The sequence below is a fragment of the Poromitra crassiceps genome, assembly GCF_964638095.1.
Source record: "Poromitra crassiceps genome assembly, chromosome: 16".
NCBI lineage: Eukaryota > Metazoa > Chordata > Actinopteri > Beryciformes > Melamphaidae > Poromitra > Poromitra crassiceps.
Genome location: NC_139645.1, coordinates 36763618 through 36776271, shown reverse-complemented (window position 1 = coordinate 36776271; position 12654 = coordinate 36763618). Strand labels below are relative to the sequence as shown.

The 12654-nt window shown below is 45.8% G+C and overlaps 1 protein-coding gene across 1 annotated transcript in view; it reads left to right on the top strand.

The window, feature by feature from the left end:
* Window positions 1–2223: 2223 nt before the first annotated feature.
* LOC310791622 (asc-type amino acid transporter 1-like) overlaps window positions 2224–12654 on the top strand; it is a gene marked incomplete at both ends in the record, with an annotated part of 16364 nt that continues 5933 nt past the window's right edge. Inside the window, one exon of the mRNA XM_083653286.1 lies at window positions 2224–2413. Within this exon, the coding sequence (XP_083509412.1) occupies window positions 2224–2413 (190 nt within the window). The remainder of the gene's footprint in view (window positions 2414–12654) is intronic.

Below are 12654 nucleotides of genomic sequence, written 5' to 3'. Positions count from 1 at the left end.
CTGTCAGAGTACAACAACAATTGTCAAGTCGTACAGTAGCTACATAGCTACTTTCTTTAAGAGATAATCAATCTTCTACACCACACAAACCATCGTCAGTCAGTCGAATACATTGTTAACACCTTCAGAAGTGCAGGATATAAATTTTGTTGCACTGTGATGATCAAACATTATTAAAATAACTAACGTAGCTGCATCTGCACCGTATGCTAGCTTGCTGCTGCTAACGACAGCTAAGCTAACTAACTTTTTTTGCAGTATGAAATGATACAATGCAAGTTGAAACATTTGATGAAAACACAGTAGACCTTGCATTTATGAATACCTTTAAGCCTCTATTTAATTCGGCACAAGAAGCACATATTCCAAATATTAACTATGTTACATGAATCATGGTGTGAATACTATCGCAAGTTCCCAGGGACTACAGATGCAAATTAGCTTTTAGCTATTTCTGGTGCACTATATTTATTGTGTACTGTCCCTGCTCAAATAAACAATAAAGATAAGAAACACAGTAGGCCTAGAGCTTGTTATAATACTATCACTGTCAGAAAAGAGACAGATGGCATCTGTGAGACGTGAGATTCCTAGTTCCCAGTACAATGGGGCATGTCATGAGTCCTAAAACCCGGAAGCTAGCATCGCCTGGTTCCCTCATGTGGAAGTCAATGGGTTTTTGTATGGGGATTCTGGTTAGATACCTGGTCTGTGGTGAACAAACATTTCTGAAACTGAGAACTTTGTGTTCAGAAGATTATCTTGCTGAACACAAAGATCACAGTCTCATAAACTTGTAGACCTTATTTCAGGCATCTAACCAGAATCCCCATACAAAAAGCCTATTGACTTCCAGATAAGAGAACCCAGCGCGATACAAAAATACCATGTCATCCCTCCGGTACTAAAGCCCTGATAATGCTCCCTACTCTTGTACAGACTACAGAGTGAATATCATGCCAAACACATTCACAAATCTGGCATCGTATTGTTGCCTTTATTACCATCAAACCTAGTTACACTGTTTTTCAACTGGTTCAGATGACAACTGACCATCAATAGATGTTGACTACCAATGCTAGGGATGCTATCCTCCAAAGATGGCTGACTTGCTGTTGATGACGACTCCAGATAGCTAGCACCGACAAGAAAATACTGGTGTAAAATGTAGGCTGTTCAATTCTGAACAGTTTATTCTTTTCTCTCAACATGTCCTATTTCTCTCTCTCTTCTCTTTCAGCCACACTTTGATTTAAAACAACAACAACCCAAAGGCACTTATAAGAGCCACATAACTCTTTCTTTGTCCATCCCTGTTATCTCTCCCTCTCCACCCCCCATCCTCTGTCTATCTGTGTGATTGCCTCTGTGTTTGTCTTGTCTGTCTATCTCTTTGTGAGTCTTTCTATCTGTCTGTGTGTCTACTCATCACCATGAGTGATTCTGAAGATCCACGTATGAGCCTGGATAAGGTGATTGATCAGTTTCAACTCAATCATGTGCTCCAAAGTCTTGAGGGTGTGATTGGTGAGCGTCTGGGAAACCATAACCTCGCGTCACCAGGCTCTTCTCGGCGAGAAAGAGCCTGGCTCCCGCCCACAATTGATTTTGTCACCCTACTGGCTCCGGCCTAGAGCCCGCCCTAGACCGGATGGCAGCGTTTCTAGCTCGTCAACTTACACGTTAACTTGACAATTTGACCCAAGTATCAGAATCCTCTTTCACCGTTTTGACCGGTGTGTCAGGCGGTGGTGGCGGAGATGCCATATTGCATAAACGTTTTGTTTTATGTAACGCTAGCTTTGTTTGATCAGACTCTAGTTTAGGTAACATCACCGCGTCAAGCTAACGGCAACAAAGACGTTGTTAGGCGCATTGCCATCCGGTGTTAATTCTGGGTCCGGGGTTTACGCCCCCATGACAAAAAGCGGGGTGGAAGGTGCCCAGACTAGGGAAACCAGGCAGCAGCAGCCGTGAAGAAACCTGAACCAATGGTGAAGTGGAAAAAGAGAGACAGCGATGGATGTGTGCGCAGGCGTCGACCAGGAAGGTCGCTTGTTGCAGTTAGCTCGCTCGTTTCGTGCTCATTGTATTTATATTATTAAGATCGCTCTTTTTCTAACACTTAAAGTGTGTATATATTGTGTAAATAGTGTATCCGTCAGTAACCATGTGGTTCAGAGGAATTTTTACCGTATTTTTGACCTGTTTACTGCTCGCGGAATGTTTCGCACGGGGACATCAGCTGGAGCCTACACATGGGGCTATTGTTTACAGCAGGGAACAGCTGATGGCGCTAAGCTCGCCGGCCGGCGAGGTGGCATCGGTGCCGCTGATCCCAGAGGAATTAACAAGAAACGCACGGCGTGGAAGGAGGGGAAGGGGCAGAAGAACGAGGCAGAGAAAAAACGAGGCAAGAAAGGAACGTAGGAGATTCAAGCCAACTCTCCCCTCTATGATTATGGGCAACGTAAGATCGTTAGCGAATAAGATGGAGGAACTAACAGGTCTGGCGAGGACACAGAGAGAATTTCGGGAGTGCAGCTTAATGTGCTTCACGGAATCCTGGCTAAACAAAGATATCCCGGACTTTAATGCATCAATTGACGGATTCCAAACGATACGAGCAGATCGGGACAGCACCCTGTGCGGTAAGAAGAAAGGAGGTGGGCTGGCCATTCTAGTAAATAACAGATGGTGTAACCCGGCTCATATCTGCATTAAAGAACGCTTGTGCTCACCAGACACTGAGCTGTTAGCTGTAGGTCTACGGCCATATTATCTGCCACGGGAACATTCTCATGTGATTGTTGTGGCAATATATATCCCCCCTTCAGCTAATCCGACAGCAGCGTGTGACAATATCCACAACGCCATTGCTGGTTTACAGACCAAGCATCCGAGCGCAGTGATACTGATTTCAGGGGATTTTAATCACGTGACAATGACAAAGACACTGCCTAACTTCAGACAGTATGTGAGCTGTAGCACCAGGGGCGACAGAACAATAGACTTGATGTATGCAAACGTGAAGGATGCTTACTCCTCGTCACCCCTCCCCCCGCTTGGCCGCTCTGACCACAATCTAGTCTCCCTCAGATCCAGATATACCCCGAGGGTGAAAACACTGCCTGTGACCTCTAAGACAGTGAGGGTATGGTCTGAGGAAGGAACGGAGGCTCTCAGAGCCTGTTTTGAGATAACTGACTGGCAGGCACTCTGTGACCCACATGGTGAAAATATCGACGGGATCACTGAGTGCATTACGGACTACATTAACTTTTGTGTGGATTGCAACATACCCACAAAGGAAATTAAATGTTTCCCGAATAATAAGCCTTGGATTACTAAAGACATCAAGGCCATTCTGAACGCCAAGAAAAGAGCGTTTAGGTCGGGGGACAGAGATAGGATCCGAGCCATCCAGGGGGAGCTGAAAGCGAGCATTAAAGTGGCTAAAGAATGCTACAGGTCGAAGCTTGAAGCAAAGCTCCAGCAAAACAGCATGAGGGAAGTGTGGAGGGGTGTGAAAGCTATTACTGGATTTAACCAAGCGGGGGGTGGGGGGGTGGAGGGGGGGGGTTGATCGGGCCAACGAATTGAATCTATTTTTCAATAGATTTGATGCGGCTGGCCCGGAGGCCCCCTCCCCTGACTCCCCTGACTGCAGTATACAAACAGCAGCCCCCGCCACACTGCTCTCCCCCCCCCCCCTCTCTCCCTCTGGCCCCGGCTAATGGCCCACCTCCCCCCCCCCCCCCCTCATCCTCCAGGCCATACCCCGTCTCCCAGTGACGAGGTCACACCCCCCCCCTCCCCCCCCCCGATGGGCCTCAGAGCTGATGATGCCACCCCCCCCCCACCCACGCTGACCATCACAGCTGACCAGGTGAAGAATCAGCTGTTGAGACTACACACAAGGAAAGCAGCCGGCCCGGATGGCGTCAGTCCCATGGTGCTCAAAGCCTGTGCCCCCCAGCTGTGTGATGTACTACAGCTGATCTTCAACAAGAGCCTGAGTCTCCAAAAGGTCCCCGTGATGTGGAAAATGTCCTGTATAGTTCCGGTACCGAAAAAGCCAAGACCCAGTGGCTCCAATGACTACAGGCCGGTAGCTTTGACGTCCCACATCATGAAGACCCTGGAGAAACTCGTCCTGGAGCAGCTCAGGCCTATGGTCAAACCTTCCCTTGACCCCCTCCAGTTCGCCTACCAGCCCCGACTGGGAGTAGAGGATGCGGTCATCTACCTTACCAACCGCGCCTACGCCCACCTTGACAACCCGGCCAGCACTGTGAGAGTCATGTTCTTTGACTTCTCCAGTGCTTTCAACACCATCAGGCCGGCTCTACTGGGTGAGAAGCTGACAGCGATGCGAGTGGATGCCCCCCTGGTGGCCTGGATTGTGGACTACCTGTCTGGCAGACCACAGTATGTGCGCCTGAAGAACTGTGTGTCAGACAGAGTGGTCAGCAATACGGGTGCACCACAGGGGACGGTCTTCTCTCCCTTCTTCTTCACCATCTACACCACGGACTTCACCTACCAGACAGAGTCTTGCCACCTTCAGAAGTTCTCTGATGACTCTGCAATAGTGGGATGTATCAAAGATGGTGACGATGATGAGTATCGGGATGTGGTGGCCAACTTTGTCACTTGGTGTGAGCTGAACCACCTGCAGCTCAACGTGTCAAAGACAAAGGAGCTGGTGGTGGACCTGAGGAGGGTCAAGGCTCCGGTGACCCCTGTCTCAATCCACGGGGTCAGTGTTGACATAGTTGAGGATTACAAGTACCTTGGAGTGTACATTGACAATAAACTAGACTGGGCTAAGAACTCTGATGCACTTTACAAGAAGGGGCAAAGCCGTCTCTACTTCCTGAGACGGCTGAGGTCCTTCAACGTCTGCCGGACCATGCTGAGGATGTTCTACGAGTCGGTAGTGGCTAGTGCCTTCCTGTATGCTATTGTGTGCTGGGGCAGCAGGCTGAAGGCAGCAGATGCCAACAGACTCAACAAACTGATCCGTAAGGCCAGGGACATTGTGGGGCTGGATCTGGGCTCTCTGACTGCGGTGTCAGAGAAGAGAACGTTGTCCAGGCTACGCTCCATCATGAACAATGACTCGCATCCACTCCATGACGTGCTAGTCAAACACAGGAGCACGTTCAGTGAAAGACTGATTCCACCTAGATGCAAGACGGAGAGGCACAGGAAATCATTCCTGCCTGTGGCCATTGGTCTATTTAATGCCTCTCTTAAAAGAGCACCTCGGAGACGCTCAGTCTCCCTGAGACTGAGCCAGCCGATAGGTTAACTGTGCCTGGCTGAGCCACGTGTAACGTATAGGGCAAGCCGACTTAATATAAATCACGTGCAATATGTGCAATATGTCACAGGCAATAATGTTAATTGACACGGAATGTATATACTTACTCTACGTATTGGTATTTCGCTACTTAGACATTCTACTTATTTGTGCTTTTGCTTCTATCGTATTACTAGTTATTCTATGCTACTGTATGTTGTGTTTTTCTGCTTACTGCTTAATATTGCATTACTACGGTTTATTTTATTTTTATTTTATTTTTATTTTTATTTTATTTATGCTATGTGTGTTCTGTGAGCGAGCTACTGTAACTTGTCCCAATTTCCCCCCGGGGATCATTAAAGTCTTTCTGATTCTGATTCTGATTCTGAAACTTAATCCCTGTGAGGCCAAGATCAAGCAGGAATCATTCAAATCAGGGTCAGTATAGTTATTTCATTCAAGGTATTTTGAAGATCTAGATTGTTTATCCACATATGGGTGTATCAAATCAAGGACTATAAGGGGGAAACAATCAAACTTGAACCAATCATAACATTTTTGACATTTATATTAAATTTATCAGGATTAAGATGTCAAAATGTCGGACACTAATGTGACTCAAGGTCCAGTGTGGATTAATATGTAGCTGAGTCTGGTTGCGGACTGCGGGCCGGAGTTTGAGTAGCTCTGATGTAGACACAGTGTCACCCTGTCTCGAACACTCCTACTGTTTCACAGAACCATTTAGATGTGGAGAAAAAAAAAACGGTCTACACTGCATCGAGACAAACAAGGAATTTCCTATGAGCCATCAGGCCAGATATTTTATTACATGAATATTTTGGTACAAACATTTACCCACGATTTTGGTGGATAGCCTTCCTAGATGTGTTTTTGTCATTCTTTTCTGAGTGTGTTGCCAATGGGCAGCCAGCTTTATTTTTTTTCAATCTGCTTCTACTGTGAGCATTCCATTTGCTGTCATTGTCTATACGATGCTGCAGATAACCAACATTAATTGGACCATCCACATTATGCTTTGGGAAATCAAAAGTGTACTAGTCCTCTCCAGACTGTCCCTCCATCTAAATATGGAACAGTGAGGTTTAATCGTTTCAGGCTGGTAATCAGGCTAAAAATGTGCCACTAGCCTTGGGACAAATAGGAAGTTGTAGTGTTATAAATGTTGATTTGTATTTATCTTTTTTTTTTTTTTCTGGTACAGCTGGTCAGGCTCGGAAGAAAGATCCTCCCTTCAATGCTCCTGACACTAATAGTGAGGTGGCCTTTTCTCCAGAGACTGTTGGTATGTACTTCATTGTGTCTCCATTAGCCTAACTAATACCTAATTTACACTACAAGATATTTCCCCCGATTTTACACAGGATTTCCAATTGAGCACAGTCTGTCTTTGTTTACTCTAGTCAGGATCAGGATAAACTTTATTGTCCCCGAAGGGAAATTTCTCTGACCTCCACAGACAGTCAGTATATATAACGGTTAAACGAGGAAGCACTGGTGGTCCATTTGCATTGTCATAACAACACAGTACAGGAGCCAGAGGGGGATTATCCGCTCTCCGCAGACACTGCACTGCTACCGCATTTACCATAAAATGCTCTGCCTCTGCGGAGAGAACAGTGTTGCCGTAACCTCGTGTCTCCAGGGTGGTTCCCATTACACTTGATTCACACCTCTCTGCATGGTTCTGGCGTAGACCCTGCCCAGCCAGAACTGTAAACTGGATACGTGCCACATTTTTATTGTTCTCCCATTGAAACTTCATTTCGAGTTGTGTAGGATAACTTATCGCCACGAACAGGTGGCGATGCCATATTGCATCAACGTTTTGTTTTATGTACTATGTAACTTAGTATAACCAAGTAACTGTAATCAGACTTTAGCTAACTAACATTAGCTACACGGAAGATCTTTTTTTGACGCATATGCATCCGGTAAACTGTTTCCATTTTCTTGGTTTACGCCCCCTGGTCCAGAAGCGGTGGAAACGGCTCCAGAGGAGTCTTGCCGTGAACACCGGACACTCAACATTAGCCATCAATTAGCTTTAACACTAGCTCATTTACAGTGACTAGGCATCTCCTAGGCTCACCCACCCTGCAGCTCGCCAAGCTGGCCCAGCAGCTCGGCTGCTGCGTGGCCTCACCTCCCCTATTGGCGCACGCGCAATGTGTCGCTCTCTCTCTCCCTCAGTCTCTCTCATGTGTGTGTGTCACTGATGACATCATCACTGATGACATCACATCATTAGGTAATTAAGGCAATCACCTAATTAAAAAATCTGGGTCCGTCAGGTCACCCCACTCTTTATAGAAAAAATAGAGAAATACCCGCACACTGGAGCAGCTCCAATATATTTAATTTAAAAAGCTACTGCAAGCTTTCGACCCACACAGGGGTCTTCATCAGGCAAATCGCCACCCCAGTCTTTACACACCCTGAAAGTTTCAGCCCAATCGTAAGTAAAACGACAGCCATGGCCGGCCGAGATTCTGTTCACTCACTCACTCACTCACACGCGCACGCGCACACACACTCACACACACTCACACTCAGACTCACACACACACACACACACACACACACACACACACACACACACACACACACACACACACACACACACACACACACACACACACACACACACACACTTCTCATTCTTACTATATAAAGAATAGTCCATGTCTATGCCATGTTGGGTCCTTGAATTTGGGGAAATGAGTCTTAAATCCTTGAAAACTTTGATGTTGAAGGAGGTGTGGGAACCCTGACTTTTATTTTATTTTATGAATATTCCATGCTATTTTAACAGAATGTTTTCTACAAGATCTCCAGCATTCATTGGATGATGAGCAGGAAGCACCAAGAGCTCCTCTTCTGGCTTCTGCAAACTGGAGCACACGAAAAAGTCTCTTTTCAGAGAGTTGGAGGGCAGAGAGACCCCATCTGGTGAACACCACAGCAGCAAAAGAAAATGTGGCAACACACATCTGCCAACAGTGTGGGAGCAATCCAGCTGCTGTCCGTTGCCGTGACTGTCGACCATGCCCCTTCTTCTGTGCCGAATGTGATGTCAGCATGCACACCAGACATGTCCTCCACAACAGAGATGCCATGACTGCCGGATTCTTCCAGCCATTGCCTCCAACAACATTCATTGTGGATAACAGCCTTTCCCATTGTGGTAAGTTCTTGTTTGTCAGTTTTCAACATATATCATGGTTCCCATGGGTCCTTCAAATCCTTGAAAGTTTTATGAATTTGAAAAGTAGAAATCAAGGCATTCAAAGTTTTTGAAAATAGACATGGGTCATTGAAAGTGCTCAAATTTAGTTTTTTTTCTGCACACACAATTACGGGGGGGCTGTCTCCGTAAAATTTCACTCATCACAGTCACCCATCCTCACGGAGCGCTAGCTGGAAACACAGGAGAGACAGGGTTAGCTGGAGACACAGGACAGAGACAGGAGATGATGCTTATCTGGAGACATATGAGAGAAACAAGGTTAGCTGGAGACACAGGAGGAAGACAAGGGAGATGATGGTTAGCTGGAGACACAGGAGGAAGACAAGGGAGATGATGGTTAGCTGGAGACACAGGAGAGAGACAAGGAGATGATGGTTAGCTGGAGACACAGGAGAGAGACAAGGAGATGATGGTTAGCTGGAGACACAGGAGAGAGACAAGGAGATGATGGTTAGCTGGAGACACAGGAGAGAGACAAGGAGATGATGGTTAGCTGGAGACACAGGAGGAAGACAAGGAGATGATGGTTAGCTGGAGACACAGGAGAGAGACAAGGAGATGATGGTTAGCTGGAGACACAGGAGGAAGACAAGGGAGATGATGGTTAGCTGGAGACACAGGAGAGAGACAAGGGAGATGATGGTTAGCTGGAGACACAGGGCAGATTAGGTTAACTGGAGACATAGACGGAAGGCAAGGGAGATGATGGTTAGCTGGAGACACAGGAGGAAGACAAGGAGATGATGGTTAGCTGGAGACACAGGAGGAAGACAAGGAGATGATGGTTAGCTGGAGACACAGGAGAGAGACAAGGAGATGATGGTTAGCTGGAGACACAGGAGAGAGACAAGGAGATGATGGTTAGCTGGAGACACAGGAGGAAGACAAGGAGATGATGGTTAGCTGGAGACACAGGAGAGAGACAAGGAGATGATGGTTAGCTGGAGACACAGGAGGAAGACAAGGGAGATGATGGTTAGCTGGAGACACAGGAGAGAGACAAGGGAGATGATGGTTAGCTGGAGACACAGGGCAGATTAGGTTAACTGGAGACATAGACGGAAGGCAAGGGAGATGATGGTTAGCTGGAGACACAGGAAGACAAGGGAGATTATGGTTAGCTGGAGACACAGGAGACATGGTTAGCTGGAGACACAGGAGATAGAGATGGGAGATGATGGTTAGCTGGAGACACAGGAGATAGAGATGGGAGATGATGGTTAGCTGGTAGTCTCGGCTCCCAGACGTTTGGTGAGCTGCGAAACGTCTGGGAATTTCACTGTCAGAAACTGTCTGTCCGAGCCCGGCGAGAACCGCCGGCAGCAGACATGCCTACATTTATTATTAGAATTTTATTTGGTAGCGGCAATGCCATTTATCATAGTCCTAACACAGAGCATGAAGCTGATATGCTCCAAACAAAATTTATAGCTGTGGTTTATTTTACAATAATTTTTCCTACCCGGAAGTGGTCCGCTTGCTACTGTGAAGTCTTCAGCAGGCTCTGTAACGTTAGCCTCGGGAGTTGGGTTTATCGCTGGGGGAAAGATCCTCTAGCCGCCGGGGCCGGATGAAACACGTCCTATTAACAGGTTATGTTTGTTTCTACGTGATTAATATGTTTCTCCGCAAATGCGACGATGTTTTGCGAGACACCGGTTCTGCATGAGATCTGCTCCCAGAAAGCAGGCCCGCCCACAACACTCATGATTGGTTCTCCGATGCAAGACTTCCAACAGCGCCACCTAACGTTATGCAAAGATTTAAATAGTAATATTCTCAGGCTTACAGGAGTGAAACGGATTAAGGGCTGAGTCTAGTTAGCTGGAGACACAGGAGATAGAGATGGGAGATGATGGTTAGCTGGAGACACAGGAGATAGAGACATGGGAGATGATGGTTAGCTGGAAACACAGGAGAGAGACATAGGAGACAAGCACGCGAGTGCACACCAACCAACCGAGCAACCGACAGAGCTGCTGGTCGCACCTAAAAAGCTGAAATAAATCTGTGGATAAGATAACATCATATCAGGTAAAGAAAATGCAAGGAAAGAAGATTAGTAACATGAAGCTGTGGGCCTATTAGACAAAACATAATTGCCTGAACTATATCTACACAGCTACTGTGTCATGTATGCTAATACAGGGGTTCCAAACATGGGGTCCTTGAGAGTGTTCCAGGGGGTCCCCAGCAAATTGACGGATTGTTAAACTTCGCATTTATTTAATTTACAAGAATGTAGAAGAATGGCTGTTTTAATTATAGTTTCACGGTTATCTCTCTATTTGGGTCCAAAAGACGAACATCAAATGGGGGTCTGTGGCTCTAATGTGGACTGAATTAGGCTCCTTGATATGAAAAGGTTGAGATTCACTGCTAACACAGTAAATCTACCCCAACTAGTAGTTTGATTTTTTACGGGAAAGATAAGAAAATCCCTGGTTTTCCTGTTAGGTGGTATTTTTGGCTACACGATGTGATAAAACACATGTGTTAATTGAAGGAGACAGCGTTACAATTGGAGATTTCATGACGCAAAGCGCAAACTAATCCAATTACCAAGAGTGGGGGAAGAAAAACGAGTCAGCGAGACTACAGGCGTCTAAGCGAGACTCCATTTCTTATGCCCACTTTAAAACGAGGCCAGGATATCAAAAGATGAAAATGTTGTTTTATTGCGGAAAAATGTGCACATCTGGCTCCGACTCGGGCTCATCATTTTTTTTTTTTTTTTTTTTTTTACAAATGCTTTTTCACGATAATAGGCCTACTATTATTTTACAATAGTAGACCAAAAATAAGCAGAACAACGTCTTAAGTCTTTAAATAATAGTGAAATAATTTTTCTAATTCTGGCTTTCTGGCTGCCTGGGCTGCAGCACTTTCACCATGGTCCCTAATCCATACCACCCCACCCCCTGCATGGCCGCGCCCCCTTCTACCTGCTCGGAGCTTTTTCCCAGAGTGGGGGAAGGGAGCTGGAAGGTGGGTGCTGAGGGTGCTGCAGCACCCCCTGGTGGCAAGAAATGGGATTTTCAAAATTGTTGGATTTGACTGTCTTGTGTTTATACCACCAACAAGATGTATTAAAAAACAGTTTGTGCTTCCCAGCTCTAATCTTATTTCATACGCTCTCTCTTCAAAAGTGTTTGATTTTCATCATAATCTGGTTTTCCATAATAATAATAATAAATTCAGTGTTTATGCCTGTGTTGCTGTCTGTTGTAGTGTAAAACGACTAAAGGGAGAGCAGGTGCTTACATGAAAGTGAATGAGAAAAGGAGAAGATACTGAATAATGACATCACAACAGTATAATCCTAATGTTAATTTAAAATTAAATATTCTTCTAAATATGGATGAAAGTCCAAAAAATGTCAAATTTTCCCTTCCTTACAGCACCCCCTACCTAAAAGTACTTCCAGCGCCACTGGGGAAGGGAGATTCTGAGCCTGCACTGCAGTGGTGGAATTAGCTGTTTTTTCCAATCAGTAGGTAGCTTCTGACAAGGTTTTTTTTGAGGATTCTGGCTCATCTTTCAAGAGCCGAGGATTATTTTCTGCTAGGACTTTGTGAACACAAAATATCTCAAAAGAACTAATAGAATGTGTGCTTTCTCTGTCTAAAAGAGTTAGTTTTTATCATGTTCTGTTATGTAGGCATTAGCAGTTGAATACAGCATGGTTTCAGAGATTTTCAGAGAGTTTTGAGATAAATGGATTTTTAGAACCACCTCACGTGCCTGTGATTATGGGTGCCCTTGGGCAAGTGTGTATACTGTATTGTGTTTGTGTGTGTGTGTGTGTGTGTGTGTGTGTGTGTGTGTGTGTGTGTGTGTAGGGGAGAGAGAGAGAGGGACAGACAGAGTCATAGGATAAATGAAACTAGTCAGGAAACTCAAGGGGCTCCGCTGGAACAGAGTTCCCTTTTATGCTAATTTCCTCACGCAGTATCGGTCTTCCACACACCGCTTGACTCTTGGTCATGCCCACTCCATTTTGATTGGGCGAAGCGCAGCATGCTTCAAACTCAAGACCCTGCCCACTTAGGAGCTGTGTTATTCAGGTTTG